The sequence below is a fragment of the Salvelinus namaycush genome, chromosome 7, assembly GCF_016432855.1.
Source record: "Salvelinus namaycush isolate Seneca chromosome 7, SaNama_1.0, whole genome shotgun sequence".
Lineage (NCBI taxonomy): Eukaryota > Metazoa > Chordata > Actinopteri > Salmoniformes > Salmonidae > Salvelinus > Salvelinus namaycush.
This window is the reverse complement of record NC_052313.1, coordinates 57,809,081-57,831,296: the sequence shown is the minus strand read 5'-3', so window position 1 is coordinate 57,831,296 and position 22,216 is coordinate 57,809,081. Positions and strand designations below refer to the sequence as shown.

General features: G+C 49.0%; 3 protein-coding genes across 5 annotated transcripts in view; 1 reads left to right on the top strand and 2 right to left on the bottom strand.

Moving 5' to 3' along the window:
• The window catches only part of trak2 (trafficking protein, kinesin binding 2), a 56,008-nt gene that overhangs the window by 10,444 nt on the left and 23,348 nt on the right, over nt 1-22,216 (top strand). Inside the window, exon 1 of one of the 3 annotated variants that reach the window (XM_038998405.1) lies at nt 1,571-1,771. The exons of the other annotated variants lie outside the window; for them this stretch is intronic. Coding sequence (XP_038854333.1) covers nt 1,729-1,771 — 43 coding nt within the window. The 5' untranslated portion in view covers nt 1,571-1,728. Of the gene's footprint in view, nt 1-1,570; nt 1,772-22,216 lie in introns of those variants that run through there. 3 annotated transcript variants of the gene reach the window in all.
• Nucleotides 10,829-12,104, bottom strand: LOC120051505 (E3 ubiquitin-protein ligase TRIM39-like). The gene has a single exon (XM_038998406.1). It carries the CDS (start codon nt 12,098-12,100, stop codon nt 10,829-10,831), a length of 1,272 nt encoding a protein of 423 aa, XP_038854334.1. The 5' UTR covers nt 12,101-12,104.
• LOC120051506 (E3 ubiquitin-protein ligase TRIM39-like) lies at nt 14,637-15,954 on the bottom strand. The gene has a single exon (XM_038998407.1). The coding sequence runs from the start codon at nt 15,903-15,905 to the stop codon at nt 14,637-14,639; it is 1,269 nt and encodes a 422-aa protein (XP_038854335.1). The 5' UTR covers nt 15,906-15,954.

Here is a 22,216-nt window from a genome sequence, read left to right as displayed (position 1 = left end):
ACTGTAAATCCTGGGATGGCAGAAGAACGGTATGAACGCCTGGATACTGTAAATCCTGGGATGGCAGAAGAACGGTATGAACGCCTGGATACTGTAAATCCTGGGATGGCAGAAGAACGGTATGAACGCCTGGATACTGTAAATCCTGGGATGGCAGAAGAACGGTATGAACGCCTGGATACTGTAAATCCTGGGATGGCAGAAGAACGGTATGAACGCCTGGATACTGTAAATCCTGGGATGGCAGAAGAACGGTATGAACGCCTGGATACTGTAAATCCTGGGATGGCAGAAGAACGGTATGAACGCCTGGATACTGTAAATCCTGGGATGGCAGAAGAACGGTATGAACGCCTGGATACTGTAAATCCTGGGATGGCAGAACGGTATGAACGCCTGGATACTGTAAATCCTGGGATGGCAGAAGAACGGTATGAACACCTGGATACTGTAAATCCTGGGATGGCAGAAGAACGGTATGAACGCCTGGATACTGTAAATCCTGGGATGGCAGAAGAACGGTATGAACACCTGGATACTGTAAATCCTGGGATGGCAGAAGAACGGTATGAACGCCTGGATACTGTAAATCCTGGGATGGCAGAAGGACGGTATGAACACCTGGATACTGTAAATCCTGGGATGGCAGAAGAACGGTATGAACGCCTGGATACTGTGAATCCTGGGATGGCAGAAGAACGGTATGAACGCCTGGATACTGTGAATCCTGGGATGGCAGAAGAACGGTATGAACGCCTGGATACTGTAAATCCTGGGATGGCAGAAGAACGGTATGAACGCCTGGATACCGCCCAAGTCTAGTTGTTGTATGTTATTAACATACGAGAAAGAATGGGAATCCTGTGTGACTTTCTAGTTACAGGGAAGAGGTGGAATCGGTGTTTTGTATCCGTGGTAAAAGTACCTTGCGCTCATCACTTCCTGTTGTGTATTCATTGGTGTGACTGGCAGAGCAGTGTTCTATGATCTGGTGGGACTGACACGGCAGTGATGGTGTTGATGGTGGGACTGACAGGGCAGTGATGGTGTTGATGGTGGGACTGACAGGGATGTCATGGTGTTGATGGTGGGACTGACAGGGCAGTCATGGTGGGACTGACAGGGCAGTCATGGTGGGACTGACAGGGCAGTCATGGTGGGACTGACAGGGCAGTCATGGTGGGACTGACAGGGCAGTGTTACATGGTGATCTAGTGTGACTGACAGGACAGTCATTGTGTAGAGGGGGTACAATTCTAATAAGAGCTCTCTGCTTCAGTGTCTCTGTCAAACAACACACACTGGAATGAGACAGGCCCTGTCCCTCTGAGCCAATGGAGCTATTGCTCTCTCTCTCTCCTCTCGCTCGCTCTCTGTTGCTCGTTCTGATTGGCTATGCCCTAGATGAGATCAGGGCAGCAGATGGACAGGTGTGTGTGTGCTTGGGTGAACGTGCTCATATGAACAGCTGTGTGTTTAACTCAGTGTAATAGTCGTGTGAATGTTTCTCCACATCCCCTTTTTCTTGATGTTTCTTCCATATGAGCAGCACAGAGACGTGTGTTTGTGTGCGTGCGGCCTCAGCGGCTGTCCCTGGCAAGGACAGAGGAATCCACTGATCTGGTCTTCTAAGTGCAGCTGAGTGTCGAGCCAGGATCAGGCAGCGTCACGGGAGAGAGACAGACTGCAAGGGGGGAGAGAGAGAGGAGAGTAAAGGGTGAAACGGCCATGCCGGTCTTTAACATTCTCCATGAGAATGTTGCTGTGGAAGGTGAGCCTTAAAGAAATGATTTAGATGGTGGTCGTGCGTGTCGCTGGGCGTGCGTGTCACTGGGGTGTCGCTGGGCGTGCGTGTCGCTGGGCGTGCGTGTCGCTGTGTGTGTGAGTGCAGAACATGTTGATGTCTCCTAGGTCATAGAGCTGCAGGGTTCAGTTAGTCTGTGTGTGCGTACGTATGTTAGTAACATTTTGCAGCAGAGTGTCTATGTGTGTGCGGATGTACTCATAACTTTGCAGCAGAGTGTGTGAGTCGTAGCAGGCAGGAAATAATGTGTCCATGTAACTGTTTACATTGAAACGTGTGGTATGTGGTTACAAGTAGACAGTCTTGCAGCTAACAGTATATCACTAATCGTTCTGGAACCCAGGCTGATCTGCTCCATACTAGCGGTGATGTCATCTTCAGGTGCCAGTCAGTCTGGCAGTAGCAGAGAGCTGGCACAGTACTCTCTCTGGTTGTCATGTAATCCACTCGGATCACATATCACCTTTGTCTTTGGAGAATCAGTGAAGGGCATTTTACAACAGCAACGCTGTTATTGCAGATGTTATGGACTCTGAAAGAAGAGGAGCTGTTGTAGTGACTGTGTTGACGGTGCAGGAGCGTGTGTGTTGACGGTGCAGGAGCGTGTGTGTTGACGGTGCAGGAGCGTGCGTGTTGACGGTGCAGGAGCGTGCGTGTTGACGGTGCAGGAGCGTGCGTGTTGACGGTGCAGGAGCGTGCGTGTTGACGGTGCAGGAGCGTGCGTGTTGACGGTGCAGGAGCGTGCGTGTTGACGGTGCAGGAGCGTGCGTGTTGACGGTGCAGGAGCGTGCGTGTTGACGGTGCAGGAGCGTGCGTGTTGACGGTGCAGGAGCGTGCGTGTTGACGGTGCAGGAGCGTGCGTGTTGACGGTGCAGGAGCGTGCGTGTTGACGGTGCAGGAGCGTGCGTGTTGACGGTGCAGGAGCGTGCGTGTTGACGGTGCAGGAGCGTGCGTGTTGACGGTGCAGGAGCGTGCGTGTTGACGGTGCAGGAGCGTGCGTGTTGACGGTGCAGGAGCGTGCGTGTTGACGGTGCAGGAGCGTGCGTGTTGACGGTGCAGGAGCGTGCGTGTTGACGGTGCAGGAGCGTGCGTGTTGACGGTGCAGGAGCGTGCGTGTTGACGGTGCAGGAGCGTGCGTGTTGACGGTGCAGGAGCGTGCGTGTTGACGGTGCAGGAGCGTGCGTGTTGACGGTGCAGGAGCGTGCGTGTTGACGGTGCAGGAGCGTGCGTGTTGACGGTGCAGGAGCGTGCGTGTTGACGGTGCAGGAGCGTGCGTGTTGACGGTGCAGGAGCGTGCGTGTTGACGGTGCAGGAGCGTGCGTGTTGACGGTGCAGGAGCGTGCGTGTTGACGGTGCAGGAGCGTGCGTGTTGACGGTGCAGGAGCGTGCGTGTTGACGGTGCAGGAGCGTGCGTGTTGACGGTGCAGGAGCGTGCGTGTTGACGGTGCAGGAGCGTGCGTGTTGACGGTGCAGGAGCGTGCGTGTTGACGGTGCAGGAGCGTGCGTGTTGACGGTGCAGGAGCGTGCGTGTTGACGGTGCAGGAGCGTGCGTGTTGACGGTGCAGGAGCGTGCGTGTTGACGGTGCAGGAGCGTGCGTGTTGACGGTGCAGGAGCGTGCGTGTTGACGGTGCAGGAGCGTGCGTGTTGACGGTGCAGGAGCGTGCGTGTTGACGGTGCAGGAGCGTGCGTGTTGACGGTGCGTGGGTGCATGTGTGTTGACGGTGCGTGCGTGCGTGCGTGTTGACGGTGCAGGAGCGTGCGTGTTGACGGTGCAGGAGCGTGTGTGTTGACGGTGCGTGGGTGCGTGTGTGTTGACGGTGCGTGGGTGCGTGTGTGTTGACGGTGCGTGCGTGTGTGTTGACGGTGCGTGCGTGTGTGTTGACGGTGCGTGCGTGCGTGTTGACGGTGCGTGGGTGCGTGTGTGTTGACGGTGCGTGGGTGCGTGTGTGTTGACGGTGCGTGGGTGCGTGTGTGTTGACGGTGCGTGCGTGTGTGTTGTGGGTGCGTGTGTGTTGACGGTGCGTGGGAGCGTGCGTGTTGACGGTGCGTGGGTGCGTGCGTGTTGACGGTGCGTGGGTGCGTGCGTGTTGACGGTGCGTGGGTGCGTGCGTGTTGACGGTGCGTGGGTGCGTGCGTGTTGACGGTGGGTGGGTGCGTGCGTGTTGACGGTGGGTGGGTGCGTGCGTGTTGACGGTGGGTGGGTGCGTGCGTGTTGACGGTGGGTGGGTGCGTGTGTGTTGACGGTGCGTGGGTGCGTGTGTGTTGACGGTGCGTGGGTGCGTGTGTGTTGACGGTGCGTGGGTGCGTGTGTGTTGACGGTGCGTGGGTGCGTGTGTGTTGACGGTGCGTGGGTGCGTGTGTGTTGACGGTGCGTGGGTGCGTGTGTGTTGTGGGTGCGTGTGTGTTGTGGGTGCGTGTGTGTTGTGGGTGTGTGTGTTGACGGTGGGTGGGTGCGTGTGTGTTGACGGTGGGTGGGTGCGTGTGTGTTGTGGGTGCGTGGGTGCGTGTGTGTTGTGGGTGCGTGTGTGTTGTGGGTGTGTGTGTTGACGGTGGGTGGGTGCGTGTGTGTTGTGGGTGCGTGTGTGTTGTGGGTGCGTGTGTGTTGTGGGTGTGTGTGTTGACGGTGGGTGGGTGCGTGTGTGTTGACGGTGCGTGGGTGCGTGTGTGTTGACGGTGCGTGGGTGCATGTGTGTTGACGGTGCGTGTGTGTTGACGGTGCATGGGTGCGTGTGTGTTGACGGTGCGTGGGTGCGTGTGTGTTGACGGTGCGTGGGTGCGTGTGTGTTGTGGGTGCGTGTGTGTTGTGGGTGTGTGTGTTGACGGTGCGTGGGTGCGTGTGTGTTGACGGTGCATGGGTGCGTGTGTGTTGACGGTGCGTGGGTGCGTGTGTGTTGACGGTGCGTGGGTGCGTGTGTGTTGTGGGTGCGTGTGTGTTGTGGGTGTGTGTGTTGACGGTGGGTGGGTGCGTGTGTGTTGACGGTGGGTGGGTGCGTGTGTGTTGTGGGTGCGTGTGTGTTGTGGGTGCGTGTGTGTTGTGGGTGTGTGTGTTGACGGTGGGTGGGTGCGTGTGTGTTGACGGTGGGTGGGTGCGTGCGTGTTGACGGTGCGTGGGTGCGTGCGTGTTGACGGTGGGTGGGTGCGTGCGTGTTGACGGTGGGTGGGTGCGTGCGTGTTGACGGTGGGTGGGTGCGTGCGTGTTGACGGTGCGTGGGTGCGTGCGTGTTGACGGTGCGTGGGTGCGTGCGTGTTGACGGTGGGTGGGTGCGTGCGTGTTGACGGTGGGTGCGTGCGTGTTGACGGTGCGTGGGTGGGTGCGTGCGTGTTGACGGTGCGTGTGTTGACGGTGCGTGGGTGCGTGTGTTGTGGGTGCGTGTGTGTTGACGGTGCGTGGGTAGCGTGTGTGTTGACGGTGCGTGGGTGCGTGTGTGTTGACGGTGCGTGGGTGCGTGTGTGTTGACGGTGCATGGGTGCATGCGTGTTGACGGTGCGTGGGTGCGTGTGTGTTGACGGTGCGTGTGTGTTGTGGGTGCGTGTGTGTTGTGGGTGTGTGTGTTGACGGTGGGTGGGTGCGTGCGTGTTGACGGTGGGTGGGTGCGTGCGTGTTGACGGTGGGTGGGTGCGTGCGTGTTGACGGTGCGTGGGTGCGTGCGTGTTGACGGTGCGTGGGTGCGTGCGTGTTGACGGTGGGTGGGTGCGTGCGTGTTGACGGTGGGTGGGTGCGTGCGTGTTGACGGTGCGTGGGTGCGTGCGTGTTGACGGTGCGTGGGTGCGTGCGTGTTGACGGTGCGTGGGTGCGTGCGTGTTGACGGTGGGTGGGTGCGTGCGTGTTGACGGTGGGTGCGTGCGTGTTGACGGTGCGTGGGTGGGTGCGTGCGTGCGTGTTGACGGTGCGTGGGTGCGTGCGTGTTGACGGTGCGTGGGTGCGTGCGTGTTGACGGTGCGTTGGTGCGTGCGTGTTGACGGTGCGTGGGTGCGTGCGTGCGTGATGACGGTGCGTGCGTGTGTGTTGACGGTGCATTTGTGCGTGTTGACGGTGCGCGGGTGCGCGCGTGTTGACGGTGCGCGCGTGTTGACGGTGCGCGGGCGCGCGCGTGTTGACGGTGCGCGGGCGCGCGCGTGTTGACGGTGCGCGCGTGTTGACGGTGCGTGGGTGCGTGCGTGTTGACGGTGCGTGCGTGCGTGCGTGATGACGGTGCGTGGGTGCGTGCGTGCGTGTTGACGGTGCGTGGGTGCGTGCGTGCGTGATGACGGTGCGTGGGTGTGTGTTGACGGTGCGTGGGTGCGTGCGTGCGTGTTGACGGTGCGTGCGTGCGTGATGACGGTGCGTGGGTGCGTGCGTGCGTGTTGACGGTGCGTGCGTGCGTGATGACGGTGCGTGCGTGCGTGTTGACGGTGCGCGCGCGTGCGTGTTGACGGTGCGCGCGCGTTGACGGTGCATGGGTGCGTGCGTGTTGACGGTGCGTGCGTGCGTGTGTGTTGACGGTGCGTGGGTGCGTGCGTGCGTGTTGACGGTGCATGGGTGCGTGCGTGATGACGGTGCGTGGGTGTGTGTTGACGGTGCGTGGGTGCGTGATGACGGTGCGTGCGTGCGTGCGTGATGACGGTGCGTGCGTGTGTGTTGACGGTGCGTTTGTGCGTGTTGACGGTGCGTGCGTGCGTGTTGACGGTGCGCGCGCGTGCGTGTTGACGGTGCGTGCGCGTTGACGGTTTGTGCGCGTTGACGGTGCGTGGGTGCGTGCGTGTTGACGGTGCATGGGTGCGTGCGTGTTGACGGTGCGTGCGTGTTGACGGTGCGTGGGTGCGTGTGTGTTGACGGTGCGGGAGCGTGCGTGCGTGTTGACGGTGCAGGAGCGTGCGTGTTGGCGGTGCGGGTGCGTGCGTGTTGACGGTGCGTGGGTGCGTGCGTGTTGACGGTGCGTGCGTGTTGACGGTGCGTGCGTGTTGACGGTGCAGGAGCGTGTGTGTTGACGGTGCGTGGGTGTTGACGGTGCGTGGGTGTTGACGGTGCGTGGGTGTTGACGGTGCGTGGGTGTTGACGGTGCGTGGGTGTTGACGGTGCGTGGGTGCGTGCGTGTTGACGGTGCATGGGTGCGTGCGTGTTGACGGTGCAGGAGCGTGCGTGTTGGCGGTGCGGGTGCGTGCGGGTTGACGGTGCGTGGGTGCGTGTGTGTTGACGGTGCGTGGGTGCGTGTGTGTTGACGGTGCGTGGGTGTTGACGGTGCGTGGGTGCGTGTGTGTTGACGGTGCGTGGGTGCGTGTGTGTTGACGGTGCGTGCGTGTTGACAGTGCGTGGGTGCGTGTGTGTTGACGGTGCGTGCGTGTTGACGGTGCGTGTGTGTTGACGGTGCGTGCGTGTTGACGGTGCGTGGGTGCGCGCGTGTTGACGGTGCAGGAGCGTGCGGGTTGACGGTGCGTGGGTGCGTGTGTGTTGACGGTGCGTGGGTGCGTGTGTGTTGACGGTGCAGGAGCGTGCGTGTTGACGGTGCGTGGGTGCGTGTGTGTTGACGGTGCGTGGGTGCGTGTGTGTTGACGGTGCATGCGCGTGTGTTGACGGTGCGTGGGTGCGTGCGTGTTGACGGTGCAGGAGCGTGCGTGTTGACGGTGCGTGTGTGTTGACGGTGCATGCGTGCGCTTGTGTTGACGGTGCATGCGCGTGTGTTGACGGTGCATGTGTGTTGACGGTGTGTTTGCGGACAGGTGTGGATGGTTGTGTGTGTGTTGACGGTGCATGTGTTGACGGTGCGTGCGCGTGTTGATCTGTGCGTGTGTTGGCGTGTACAGTATGTAATGCATCCTACTGGGACAGTAAAGGGGTACAGTAAGATTTAGGGGGTCAGACAGTTTCTCTTGGCACAGCCAACAAAGTGTACTGCCTGGAGGGTTGTTCAGTGGGGCGTTAAGCTCCCGTTCAGATAAGGGCCAGTGGGACACTTGCTCCACTTCTCCCCGAGGATAAATGAAGACCGCCATGCAGTTATTAGACCCCAGGGCAGCCAGACGGAAATGGCGTGTCATATTTTAATGAGTCTCAATCCGGTGCCCCTTATCCCCACTGAATGGTACCCTCCAGAGACGAATGGGGTGTGTATAGAGAGATAAGGGGGAGTGTTAGGATGGGAGGGATGAGGATAGATCTAATGTAAAGATTTAACAACTGTTGCTGTAAAACAGTTATGCCTAAAATGTGATGGATTCATTTATAGAGGAAGACCTAAGTTGATAGTATGACTTTCTTTACGTATTCTGTGTCTAGCATCACCTGGATGTTCCTAACTATCAGTCTTGATTGTTTTGATATAGACTAGGCCTAGTTAGCTTTTACAGGCAGCATGATCAAGTGAAATTACGTCAGTATCAAAGGTTGTTGGCATCCATCCAACGTCTTCTGTCACTTAGAAACCCAGCGACTAAAACGTGCCGTGTTCGGACTCTGGCTTGCCTACTACTTACTTAAACGACATACTGTGTACTAATTGTACTACTTACTATTTAGTAAAAAGTATGTAGTAAGCCACGACTGAAACCGCTGGTTCCCAGAGTAGCTAGCCCTCTACAAGATCATTACCGGACTCCATCTTCATCAACCATCTCCCTGGTCATCTCCTCTGATCAAGCCATCAACTGTCCCTCTCAGACTTGGCCTCTATTGGTTGAGCTAGCCAACCAGCTAGGCTACTCATAAGATGGTTTGTTTGATTATGAAAAGCTCTATAAAAATGTCATCACTTCTTATTATACCAAATATGGTTTACTTAGTTTAGTAAAGCAGAAATCTCTGGCGAAGTGATACCTGCTCACTGCTCTTGCTAGTTTATTTTTTTATTTCAAATTATTGTTACCATGCACCTGCAACAAGAGAGCTCGGATGTGCAAGTGCATTTTTGAATGTTAAAAGGAAACATTTACCGGTCTAGCTAGCTAGACCTATTCAGACTGTAACCGTTCAGGTAGAAACTAATGCATAGCATGCACTTTACAATCAGTTTAACACAGATAAACCGACGTGACAAATTAGGAGACAGAGAAGAGAAGTGTTGGGACCAGCACCGCTGTGGAAAATAGGAGCGTAGGCTACCGCGTTACTAACGTTCGCTATAGCTAGTGGCAGTGCTTAGTGCGGTGGCAAGGTAGCTAACTGGCCTCATGACTTACTCAACCTTTTTTTGCTGCATTTCTCCTGCGGTGTTCACCACAGAATGAAATGCCTTACATACAATTTCTTACCGTGGACTGATGAACATCAAGGCTTTTAGAGATACTTTTGTAACCCTTTCCAGCTTTATGCAAGTCAACAATTCTTAAGTCTTCTGAGATCGCTCTTGTTCGAGGCATGGTTCACATCAGGCAATGCTTCTTGTGAATAGCAAACTCAAATTTTGCTGAGGTTTTTTTTATAGGGCAGGGCAGCTCTAACCAACATCTCCAATCTCGTCTCATTGATTGGACTCCAGGTTAGCTGACTCCAATTAGCTTTTGGATAAGTCTTGGGGTTCACATACTTTTTCCAAACTACACTCTGAATGTTTAAATTATGTATTCAATATAGACAATAAAAATACAATAATTTGTGTTATTAGTTTAAGCACACTGTGTTCATCTATTGTTGTGACTAAGAAGATCAGATAAAATGTTATGATTAATTTATGCAGAAATCCAGGTAATTCCAAAGGGTTCACATACTTTTTCTTGCCACTGTATCTGTAAACAATCTGGGTTTTCCCCTTTCCATCTGTGGAGCAACCATATCTATAAAATGACTTCCTTGAAATTCACTATTTGAATCCTAAATATATCTTTAGACGCTAAGTATGTAGTTCTACCCATACAATATTGATTCACAGTTTTCCACAGACAGATGATGCTTTTAATCCAGAGTAGGTAGAGACCAGATATCCAGGATGTGTGTTTCTTGACCTACCCTTGTATATTATGGAACACATTTAGTATTTACATGTGGAGAAGTAACTTTAAACGTATTTGTAACATTGTCAATTCTCAGATTTAAGTCAGAATTTAACAAAGATCAAAGAAAGAACAATACTTTTTTAAATGATAATCACCAATGTCCAGGTTAATATTTTTATTTCTGTACTTACCTGGGTGTGTTTCCTGCTCCTCGTTGCTCTACACAGTCCACCTTCTGTCAAGAGGGGAGAGTTATGGAGTTGTGCTTTCACTTTAGCAAAAAGTTCTCTCTCAACTCATCCCTGTTCTGGACAGAACTTAGCTGTTGCACTTTCTCTGCTTGGCTTAGTTTAGTTTATTTGACCATTTTTTTTTTTTTTGTAAAGGCAAACTAGCTGTGTTTGTGTGTTCAAGTCATGTATAAATGTATCAGAGCCCAGTGTTGGTCCAGTGAACATGTCTGTCTGTTCGTGTCTCAGATGGCACCAGGGCCTGTATGTATTTTAACCCTAGGTGCTGGGAGGTGGAGGGAAGAGCCATATCGAGAAGTCAGTGTGTCTCTCAGATTACTACAATGCACTGCTGCAGTAACCCTTCTGTTCCTCTGGGATGCATCGTCCTTATAAACAATTTAGACTCATAAAAACAAGAACAACACATTTATTCACTGTATTTATTATGTTTATTTGACATGGACCACATACAATAAACTCACTAGAAATGTAATGCATTGTACTAGATGTGGATAATACAGTATAAACTCCCAAATGAATCCAAACAATGTCTCAACACACTAGACTGAAAAATGGGAACAAAGACCCAGACAAACTAAAACATATTCTACTGTAGATCAGATTTCAAGCATTATCCTCTGACTTTAACAGATACAACAGAACCATATCAAACATGGTCTAAACAGGCCGCAAAGAAGTCATGCTCCACAAATGAACCAATCATTGAACACCACGTTAGATATATTGCAGGCATGCTTCAGATTATAATATCATATTGAGGCAGTTTCTGACATGTTAAACGAAAATGAAATTTGGTGTACGACTACTTGGCAGACCCCCTGAAAGTGGCCCAATATCAGCAGTTCTGCCTTATTGGACCCCAATTCAGTCAGTGTGATTGTCAGGAGAGATGACCAATGGGGCTGAGTTTGGACCCTCATTATCACAGGGGTTCAAGTATGGATATAGTTTCTCAGTGAAGCTACAACCAGTGAAAGAGTAGATATGAGACCTGTTTTCTACATCATAAAAGGAGATCTGACCCTCCTCGTAATCCACAAACACCCCCACCTTCTGGGGTTTCTGACTCAGGAAGAGGGAGATAGGGGGTGTGTCCTTGATCTCGTACTTACTCTCACCCGTCATATACAGAGCCCAGAGTCCACCATCAGGGCTTACAGCTGTTGGGCCCTTCCTGATGATGGACTCTCTGGCCACTCCTACCTGCCATTCAGTCTTCCCTCTAACCTGAACCTCAAAGTAGAATCTCCCTGAGGAGAAGCCCTCCTTTCCCAAGACCGATAGATAACTATCAAACCTCTCTGGGAGGTCAGGGAGAATCTGCCGTATGTCTCCATAGCTCACTTGTTTCCTGTCCTCCGACACAATGAGCTTGCAGTGTGCTGTATCCGGGTCCAGAGTCACATCCACTGACCACTGCCGTAACCTCCTCAGCTCAGGATCACACAACTTCTCTATCTCTTTCAGAAGTGTGTCATCCAGCTGAGACAGAGCTCTCCTCACAGTTCCTACATGCAGATCCCTGTGAATACTGATCTCAGACCAGTCCTTGATCAGGGATGGGGAGTTCTGGTGGAGGTGGTCCAGCTCAGTGCCTCTCCTCAGCAGCTCAGTGATTTCCTGCTCCAGCTCTTCAATGAGCCCTTCAGCCTGCCTCTCAGCTGCTTTCTGTTTCTCTTCAACCTCCTCAATAACCTCACCCTGACTTCTCTCAATGGAGCGCACCAGAGCAGTGAAGACCTCCACACTTCCTGCTATCTCTCTCTCTGCGTCTCTCTGGCTGAGCTCTACTGAGAGTTTTATCTCCTTAACCTTCTGCAGTCGCTCCTGGATCATCTGCTGCACTTGTGCTACTTCTCCAGGCTTGGAAGAGGACTCCTCTCTGTCTGTGACCTTCATCCTCTTAAAATGATCTGCAACTTCTCTGAGTGTTGTGTTGGTTTTTAGGTCAGGTCTTCTGTTGAATGTGTCCTTACACAGTGGACACTGGCACAGGGTAGTGCTGCTCCAGTATTCCCTGATACAGGCCTTGCAGAAGTTGTGTCCACATGGAATAGAGACTGGCTCAGTGAACACATCCAGACAGATAGAGCACAGGAACTGCTCTTCAGACAGGACATTGCTGGAGGTGGACATTTCTGAAACCCAATAGAAGACCACAGAGTTAGAAATGTAGGTGTCTTCATTTTAGAGTGTTTTACTGCCCCCTGCTGTACTGGAGTGTTTGTTCAGGAACATGATTTATTGGTTGATCCCTTCCACTGGCTGGGATGGAATTCTGTGATCCCTCCCTAACCCAGAACAAGTCCCACCCACTAGACTACTTTAAAATGCTGCATGCCATCACAAGCATTTGTCTCTGTGTGAACAATCTTATTTTCCCCCTTCTATCTGTGGAGCAACCACTTCTATAAAATGACTTCCTGGAATGAGTCAGCGTTGGATAGAAATTCATCTTTGATTAATAAATGTATCTTTAGAAGGTTAAACAAGAGTGTACATAGCTCTACCAAAATAATATTGATTCAGTTTTCCACAGACGGACCATGCTTTTTATCCAGAGTAGGTAGAGACCAGATATCCAGGATGTGTGTAATTTGACCTACCCTTGCATATTATGGAGCAAAGTTTGTATTCACATTTTGAGAAGTAACTTTAAACGTACGTGTAACATTGTCAAGTCTCAGATTTAAGCCAGAATTGAACAAAGGTCAAAGAAAGAACAATCATTTAAATAATAATCACCAGTGTGTGCAGATTCATCTCTTTCTCTACTTACCTGGGTGTGTTTCCCCTCTTGACAGAAGGTGGACTGTGTATCTGTATGTAGAACAACGAGGAGCAGGAGAGTTATGGAGTTGTACTTTAGCTAAAAGTTCTCAACTCATCCCTGTTCTGCCCAGAACTTAACTGTTGCAATTTCTCTGTTCTTGTTTATTTAACAATTTTACATTTGTCTAGGTACGGGTTTTACGTTCCCCAGTTTCTGTGTTGTAGCTTTTGTATTTGAGTGTGTGTGTTTCAGGAGATAGCTTCCTGAGTTCTCCCCAACCAGCTGATTTGGTCGACTCAATGGCTAATTGATGATTGGAGAGCTGACCCCGCCCCCTCGTCAAGAAGCAGCTGACTCTAATTACTATTGCCACCTGAAGATATAAAAGCCAGTGTTCTGTTCAGAAGAGAAATCATTAGAGAGAGAGAGATCATTAGAGAGAGAGAGAGATATATATATCATTAGAGAGAGAGAGATATATATATCATTAGAGAGAGAGAGATATATATATCATTAGAGAGAGAGAGAGAGAGAGAGATATATATATATCATTATAGGCTAAGATTGAATGTTATATAGATCATTGCTGAGAGAGAGGTTTATGGCTGAGGGGTTATAGCATGTTGGTCGTGAGTATGCACTGTGTTAGTTGTTGTTGGTAGCAGCTTGGCTATGTTCTGTTTGTTGCTTTGTCAAAGCTTCTTTAATGACCTGAGTTAGTTTTCTCAGTTTTGTTGTGAAGTGGATTGTTTGTTATTCTGTTTCATTTGTTCCCAGGGGGGAAGGGGAAGGCACTTTGGGAGTGCTTAGGCAAGAGGTCCGCGGGCATACATATACCCGTAGTATATTCAATGTCTAGGCACACTAGGTAAGACCTGGGCGGACCACCCCCTCTATTTTGGTTAGGGTGGTGCTAAGATGGGTAGTAGTGGGTAGGCAGGTTAGATAGGAGAGGGGGAGCTTTGATATTTACTTTCTTTGCTTTGGTTCGGTCCAGCCCCTTTTCCCCATATTACCGTGTAAGGAAATAAATCCTAGTACGCGGTCAATTCTGCCTTTGTCGTCCTTCCTCACACCTACAGTTCATACCTATTTCACTTCACGGGGAGTTGAGTTGCAGCAGGGTGTTGCGTTCCCTCTTCAGAGGCGTGCGTAACAACGGGCAAAGTGTGTGTGTGTTTTCTAGTCATGTGTAAATGTATCAGAGCCCAGTGTTGGTCCAGTGAACATGTCTGTTCCTTCCTGTGTCTCAAATGGCACCAGGGCCTGTATGTATTTTTAACCCTGGGAGGTAGAGGGGGCAGCCAGATCTACAGGTCATTGTGGGTCTCAGATTACTTCAAGGCACTGCTGCAGTAAACCCTCTGTTCCACTGCATCACTCTTATAAACAATGTTAGACTCAAAGAAACAAGAACAAAGCATTTATTTATTTTATCATGTTTATTTGACATGGAACACGTACAACTAAAAAATAAAACTCACTAGAAATGTAATGCATTGTACTAGAGTTGGATAATTCAGTACAAACTCCCAAATGAATACAAACAACGTCTCAACACACTAGACTGAAAACTGGGGAAAAAGACACAAGCTAAAACATATTCTACTGTAGATCAGATTTCAAGCATTATCCTCTGATTTTAACAGATACAACAGAACCATATCAAACATCATGGTCTTAACAGGCCGCAAATAATTAATGTTGTGCAAATGAACCAATCATTGAACACCACGTTAGATATATTGCAGGCATGCTTCAGATTATAATATCATATTGAGGCAGTTTCTGGCGTGATGTTAAACACCTAGATGTTATGAAATTTGGTGCACGACTACTTGGCAGACCCCCTGAAAGCGGCCCAATATTATCAGCACTTCTGCCTTACTGGACCCCAATTCAGTCAGTGTGATTGACAGGAGAGATGACCAATGGGGCTGAGTTTGGACCCTCATTATCACAGGGGTTCAAGTATGGATATAGTTTCTCAGTGAAGCTACAACCAGTGAAAGAGTAGATATGAGACCTGTTTTCTACATCATAAAAGGAGATCTGACCCTCCTTGTAATCCACAAACACCCCCACCTTCTGGGGTTTCTGACTCAGGAAGAGGGAGATAGGGGGTGTGTCCTTGGCTACATACTTATTCCTATTCATATACAGAGCCCAGAGTCCACCCTCGGGGCTTACAGCTGTTGGGCCCTTCCTGATGATGGACTCTCTGGCCACTCCTACCTGCCATTCAATCTTCCCTCTAACCTGAACCTCAAAGTAGAATCTCCCTGAGGAGAAGCCCTCCTTTCCCAGGACCGATAGATAACTATCAAACCTCTCTGGGAGGTCAGGGAGAATCTGCCGTATGTCTCCATAGCTCACTTGTTTCCTGTCCTCCGACACAATGAGCTTGCAGTGTGCTGTATCCGGGTCCAGAGTCACATCCACCGACCACTGCCGTAACCTCCTCAGCTCAGGATCCCACAACTTCTCTATCTCTTTCAGAAGTGTGTCATCCAGCTGAGACAGAGCTTCTCTCACAGTTCCTACATGCAGATCCCTGTGAACACTGATCTCAGACCAGTCCTTGATCGGGGATGGGGAGTTCTGGTGGAGGGGGTCCAGCTCAGTGCCTCTCCTCAGCAGCTCAGTGATTTCCTGCTCCAGCTCTTCAATGAGCCCTTCAGCCTGCCTCTCAGCTGCTTTCTGCTTCTCTTCAACCTCCTCAATAACCTCACCCTGACTTCTCTCAATGGAGCGCACCAGAGCAGTGAAGACCTCCACACTTCCTGCTATCTCTCTCTCTGCATCTCTCTGGCTGAGCTCTACTGAGTATTTGATGTCCTTAACCTTCTGCAGACGCTCCTGGATCATCTGCTGCACTTGTGCTACTTCTCCAGGCTTGGAAGAGGACTCCTCTCTGTCTGTGACCTTCATCCTCTTAAAATGATCTGCAACATCTCTGAGTGTTGTGTTGGTTTTTAGGTCAGGTCTTCTGTTGAATGTATCCTTACACAGTGGACACTGGCACAGGACAGTGCTGTTCCAGTATTCCCTGATACAGGCCTTGCAGAAGTTGTGTCCACATGGAATAGAGACTGGCTCAGTGAACACATCCAGACAGATAGAGCACAGGAACTGCTCTTCAGACAGGACATTGCTGGAGGTGGACATTTCTGAAACCCAATAGAAGACCACAGAGTTAGAAATGTAGCTGTCTTCATTTTAGAGTGTTTTACTGCCCCCTGCTGTACTGGAGTGTTTGTTCAGGAACATGATTTATTGGTTGATCCCTTCCACTGGCTGGGATGGAATTCTGTGATCCCTCCCTAACCCAGAACAAGTCCCACCCACTAGACTACTTTAGTTTGCCATTCTGTAATAAAAGGGCAGCCACAGAGTTAGATATATCCTGTTAGAGGTCATAGCAAAAAATAGATTTATACCTTAATAGACATAGATACCCAATTATGAGAGGGCCATAAACAAGAACTAATAATGCTGCATACGGTTAAAATCTCACCTTCCTGGTAAAAAATGTTATAAGTTGCTGAGGTGTAGTCACTCACTTTTGAGGACACAAGCTCAAGTACATAGTAGAACTATGATGCCAACATTTTTTAAATAAAGGATAAATTAAAATTTAACTAGGCATGTCAGTTAAGATCAAATTCTTATTTAGAATGACGGCCTACCCCGGCCAAACCCTCTCCTAACCCGGACGACGCTGAGCCAATTGTGTACCGCGCAATATTGGACTCCCGATCACAGCCGGTTGTGATACAGCCCGGGATTGAACCAGGGTCTGTAGTGACACCTCTAGCACTGAGATACAGTGCCTTTTAGAATGCTGCGCCACTCGGGAGCCCAGGTAAATATCATGAGATGTAGCTCCTATTCAACAAAAGTGGTTGAATGGGGCCTGAAATGACTGATATGCCTTCTAAATATAGTAATAATTAAATGATCTATTGACTAACTATATGCCGCAGCAGGTCTCCAAGGTGAACAGCCTCTGGCATGTTAGAACAATGTATGTAAGGGAAGTCGGCAAGTCAGATCCGTAACTTCGGGATAAGGATTGGCTCTAAGGGCTGGGTCGGTCGGGCTGGGGTGATTTCACCTTCCTTATAACTGTAAAATAATATATTTTGTGAAAGTACAATATGGCACCATTTCATAGAACTGATGATAGTGAAGGGTCTTCCCTGCTGGCTCTGAGCAATGCACAGATGCCATTCAAATGCCTGCCGACTTGTTGCAACTTCCGCTTTAAGTACAAAGTGATGTTTGTCCGTCTGTGACCAAGAGAAAGTGGTCTTGTTTCAGTTCTACAAAATGCTTTTGTATTTGTTCATGTTGGCTGGTGTAACGTTTGGGGCTGTGACCTACTGAGCCAGAGGAAATCAGTCCTTTGTTTGAATAGGTCCATCACTCCTTCAGCTGTTGAGTGGAACGGGACAACCTTAAAGCTTTTTTGTAAATCATTCCATTTGTTTCTAAACCCTCCACAGACACATCTACAAGCTAAAAACACATTCATTACCAATCCAAAACCCAAGTAAGTCCCTTATGTCAGGACTCTTTGTCTCTAGCAGGTTTTAGAGGGTGCACGTGGAACCTCCTATCTTTGGCATTGGGCAGTGCCAGCTCCATTTTTTAAAAGTAGTTGGTACATTTTCTTCTTTCCTGTTTTTGAGGGGTTGTAGAGCCAACATTGGTGATTTACTACCACCTTCCACGCTTGAGTGTCTGCTCAGTAGTGTCTGATAACTCCATCCAGATCAGTTGAAGTGATCTAATCTCTCCCTAACCCACAGCAAGTCCCACTCCGTTGACTACTTTAAAATGTTGCATGCTATCTATCACAGACATTTGTCCCAAGTGCCAAACCTTTTCTCACTCTGTGGTGGAACCGAATATTCTTATAGCTCACCTTAGATAGTTCAGAACCTTGTGGCACCAGACTGATTGCTGTGTTCACCATTCTGTTTTACTGCACGTATAAGTCTGGGATTTCTCCAACAGAAGGGCTTTTGGAATTAGAAAAAAAATGTCTGGTCCAATCAGCTTCCTCTTTAGAAACAGGGGGTGTATTTGGGACGAAAACCCACGCAACCAAATAGTGTGCTTTGAATTAGGCCGTCCTCTGATTGAATGGAACGTGTGGTCCAATCGCTGACAAGTAGTTTTGAATAATACCTGCCATTACAGACATGTACTCAAACGGTTTAAGTTAGGAGGTATGCCACATGCCAGACTGATACGTGAAGGGTGTCAAATATACAAATCTTCCCAGCGTGAAATAGTTCCCAATCCTTCTGATTGTGACGTCATGTTGTCAAATATATCACAGCGTGAAAATGTTCCCAGTTCAATAATTGCGTGTGGATGGCTGAGCTCGTCCGGGTGTCTCTTACTACGTACATGAAGGGAAACGGACTGGTGAACTCAGCCTTCAGGCGTCTTTTACAATGTGAATTGTCATACTATGGGTAGAGCCAAGCACAAAGTCTGTGTGTGCAAGAAATGGAATTCACTCCTTCTAAACAACATACTTTTTTTTATAGAAAGGTTGCCATTTACAGGGTACCACTGGTGCTCCCAATTTAAAAAAAATAATAATAAATAAAAAAAAGCACCAGAGAAGATTAGTTTAAAATCGATTGAGATATAGCCTGTATGTGTGTGTATATATATATATATATATATACTATTGCGATTGATTGATTGCGATTGATTACTATTGCAACAACACATCATCAGTAGGGTAAAACTAACCTGTCTCACGACGGTCTTATATATATATATATATACAGGCTATATCTCCTAGCTACTTCTGAAGCACTCGTTGTGCTCTAAACTAATATGTAACCCTGTAAAGACCTTTGTCTATTACAAAAACCTAAAATGTTGATACAAATACCTCTCATTGAAATTACAAAGACATTTGTGGAATATTTCGGTTTTTACATTACATTTAAAAGCACTATTTTCCTATTGATGCATAACATTTGAAAATTGGACACCGTCTCTTTTAGAAAGTTGTGAGTGACAACATGCAAGAGATCAGTCTTTGATTCGTTGATCTCCTGAAGAAGGCTAATCCTTTTCCTTTCTTTCTGTACCCCCACATGTATATACTAGTAAAGTTACCAGGTTGTTAGCTAGATAACTGTTTGTATATACTAGTAAAGTTACCAGGTTGTTAGCTAGATAACTGTTTGTATATACTGGTAAAGTTACCAGGTTGTTAGCTAGATAACTGTTTGTATATACTGGTAAAGTTACCAGGTTGTTAGCTAGAAAACTGAACAAATGTTAACGACCCGCGACATGGTTTATGAAATGTAAAATATGTCTTCAGTCCTCATAGGAACATGTTGCTCTGGTAATATGGGTTAAACAGGTCTAGAAACAAGCTGGTTCAGCTGTAGTAATGGTGCTATCATGATCATTTTTCATTAGGGCACTCAGAAGCAGCAATACAGAGAAGCCTGATCTGGGTAATAGTTTTTGTGTGTGTGGGGTGGGGTGGGGGGGGGGCACTGGTAATGCAACCAATATGGTTGGACTCTAGAGCCCTGGTTGGCATAGAGTCAAGTCTACAAAACCTTGTGGATTTTATTCATAACGGATTCTAGTTTTGGGAACAGAAAATTGTATAGAGATCGTATTTTCATCTATGAAAACATTTAGCTGAATGTCAACCCAGTTTCAGATATGGTAAGGAGATGAAGCCCCTAGTGGATGTGACGGCTTGTCCTCTAGTATTCAAATAGAGAATTTCAATAAGGCTTTCTCGTTCCAGGAATGATATTTTATGGTTACGGATGCACTACAGATGTGATAAGGAGAACGGTGATTGATCACATATAGAGTATATCCTCACATTTGTTTTGGGCTTCCTGTCCTGACCATATTTGGTAAGAAGAGGAAGTCCAGTGATAAGGCAGAAAAGAGAAGCAAAATGATGGATGAAACGTCCCATCTGTATACAGGTTGAAAGCTTGTCAATGAGTCAAGGCTACAAAACTTAGTGGACCTTTTTCATAACAAGTTTTGGGAACAGAAAATTGTATGGAGATCTGTGAAACGTCAACCCACTTTCAGTTTCCTTCTGCCTTGCACTGGACCTCTTCTTACCAAATATGGTCAGGACAGGAAGCTCCTAGCAGGTGTGGTAAGACCTCTTTGTGATCACATATGATCTGTCAGCGTTTTCCATATCTGTCTGTGGACCAACTGGAATTAGCCTGAATTACATAGAAATTCACAATTTGAATACTACATTTATCTTTACATGGTACATGTAGTTCTACCGAAATGATATTGATTCAGTTTTCCACAGACTGACCATGCTTTTAATACAGAGTGTAAAAGAAGATAATATACTTACTATGACTGAGGTGGTTGTCCCACCTAGCTATTTTAAGATGAATTCACTAACTGTAAGTCACTGGATAAGAGCGTCTGCTAAATGACTAAAATGTAAATGTATTCACATTTTGGATAAGTGACATTTAACATACTTGTACATTTACATTACATTTAAGTCATTTAGCAGACGCTCTTATCCAGAGCGACTTACAAGTACATACATTCATACTTTTTTTTGTAAAATTGTCAATTCAAAAATTATTCCAGATTTATTTTTTAGACAAATATGAAGAAAAAAAGAACAGGTGAGAAACACAAAGCAGTGTGATTATGGAGTAAATAATCCAGGTTAAACCACTTACCTGGGGGGGGGGGGTTCCCTTTTTATCTTGACAGGTTGACTGTGTAGCTGTGTGTAGAACGATGAGGAGCAGGAGAGTTATGCACTTTATACTTACACTTTCACAATCCAATATGACCAGTCAATCAAAATTTATTTGGCACGTGCACACAGTACAGTGAAACGCTCGCTAACTCTTCTCAACAATGCAGTACAATATCATTCAAAAATAAAATGCCAAATACAAAAGTCCCAAAAATAACAAGTAGTATGAGAAGTATGTACATACAGTATCTGTGATTTATCAAAATGGAGACTTTAATACAAGTAGTAATAAAAAGTAGAAGGAAAAACTAGTATGAGAAGTATTTATCTGTGATTTATGAAAATGGAACATTAATACAAGTAGTAAAGTGACTTGGTATAGCAGCTTCAGTAAACAGCAGTTGAAACCAGAGGAGCACTGCAGTAGCTTCTGTCTCCTAGTCTGCTGTGTTCTGTTGCTGCTGGTCTGCCCGTCATCTGTCCACCCAACCAGAGACGCTAGGGACACTGACACTGACCCGTCATCTGTCCACCCAACCAGAGACGCTAGGGACACTGACACTGACCCGTCATCTGTCCACCCAACCAGAGACGCTAGGGACACTGACACTGACCCGTCATCTGTCCACCCAACCAGAGACGCTAGGGACACTGACACTGAACCGTCATCTGTCCACCCAACCAGAGACGCTAGGGACACTCACACTGACCCGTCATCTGTCCACCCAACCAGAGACGCTAGGGACACTGACACTGACCCGTCATCTGTCCACCCAACCAGAGACGCTAGGGACACTGACACTGACCCGTCATCTGTCCACCCAACCAGAGACGCTAGGGACACTCACACTGACCCGTCATCTGTCCACCCAACCAGAGACGCTAGGGACACTGACACTGACCCGTCATCTGTCCACCCAACCAGAGACGCTAGGGACACTGACACTGGCCCGTCATCTGTCCACCCAACCAGAGACGCTAGGGACACTGACACTGACCCGTCATCTGTCCACCCAACCAGAGACGCTAGGGACACTGACACTGACCCGTCATCTGTCCACCCAACCAGAGACGCTAGGGACACTCACACTGACCCGTCATCTGTCCACCCAACCAGAGACGCTAGGGACACTGACACTGACCCGTCATCTGTCCACCCAACCAGAGACGCTAGGGACACTGACACTGGCCCGTCATCTGTCCACCCAACCAGAGACGCTAGGGACACTGACACTGACCCGTCATCTGTCCACCCAACCAGAGACGCTAGGGACACTCACACTGACCCGTCATCTGTCCACCCAACCAGAGACGCTAGGGACACTGACACTGACCCGTCATCTGTCCACCCAACCAGAGACGCTAGGGACACTGACACTGGCCCGTCATCTGTCCACCCAACCAGAGACGCTAGGGACACTGACACTGGCCCGTCATCTGTCCACCCAACCAGAGACGTTAGGGACACTGACACTGGCCCGTCATCTGTCCACCCAACCAGAGACGCTAGGGACACTGACACTGACCCGTCATCTGTCCACCCAACCAGAGACGCTAGGGACACTGACACTGACCCGTCATCTGTCCACCCAACCAGAGACGCTAGGGACACTGACACTGACCCGTCATCTGTCCACCCAACCAGAGACGCTAGGGACACTGACACTGACCCGTCATCTGTCCACCCAACCAGAGACGCTAGGGACACTGACACTGACCC

Excerpts from the sequence above, each read along its gene's own strand:
- LOC120051505 (XM_038998406.1), bottom strand. The coding sequence starts at position 12,100 with ATGTCCACCTCCAGCAATGTCCTGTCTGAAGAGCAGTTCCTGTGCTCT.
- LOC120051506 (XM_038998407.1), bottom strand. The coding sequence starts at position 15,905 with ATGTCCACCTCCAGCAATGTCCTGTCTGAAGAGCAGTTCCTGTGCTCT.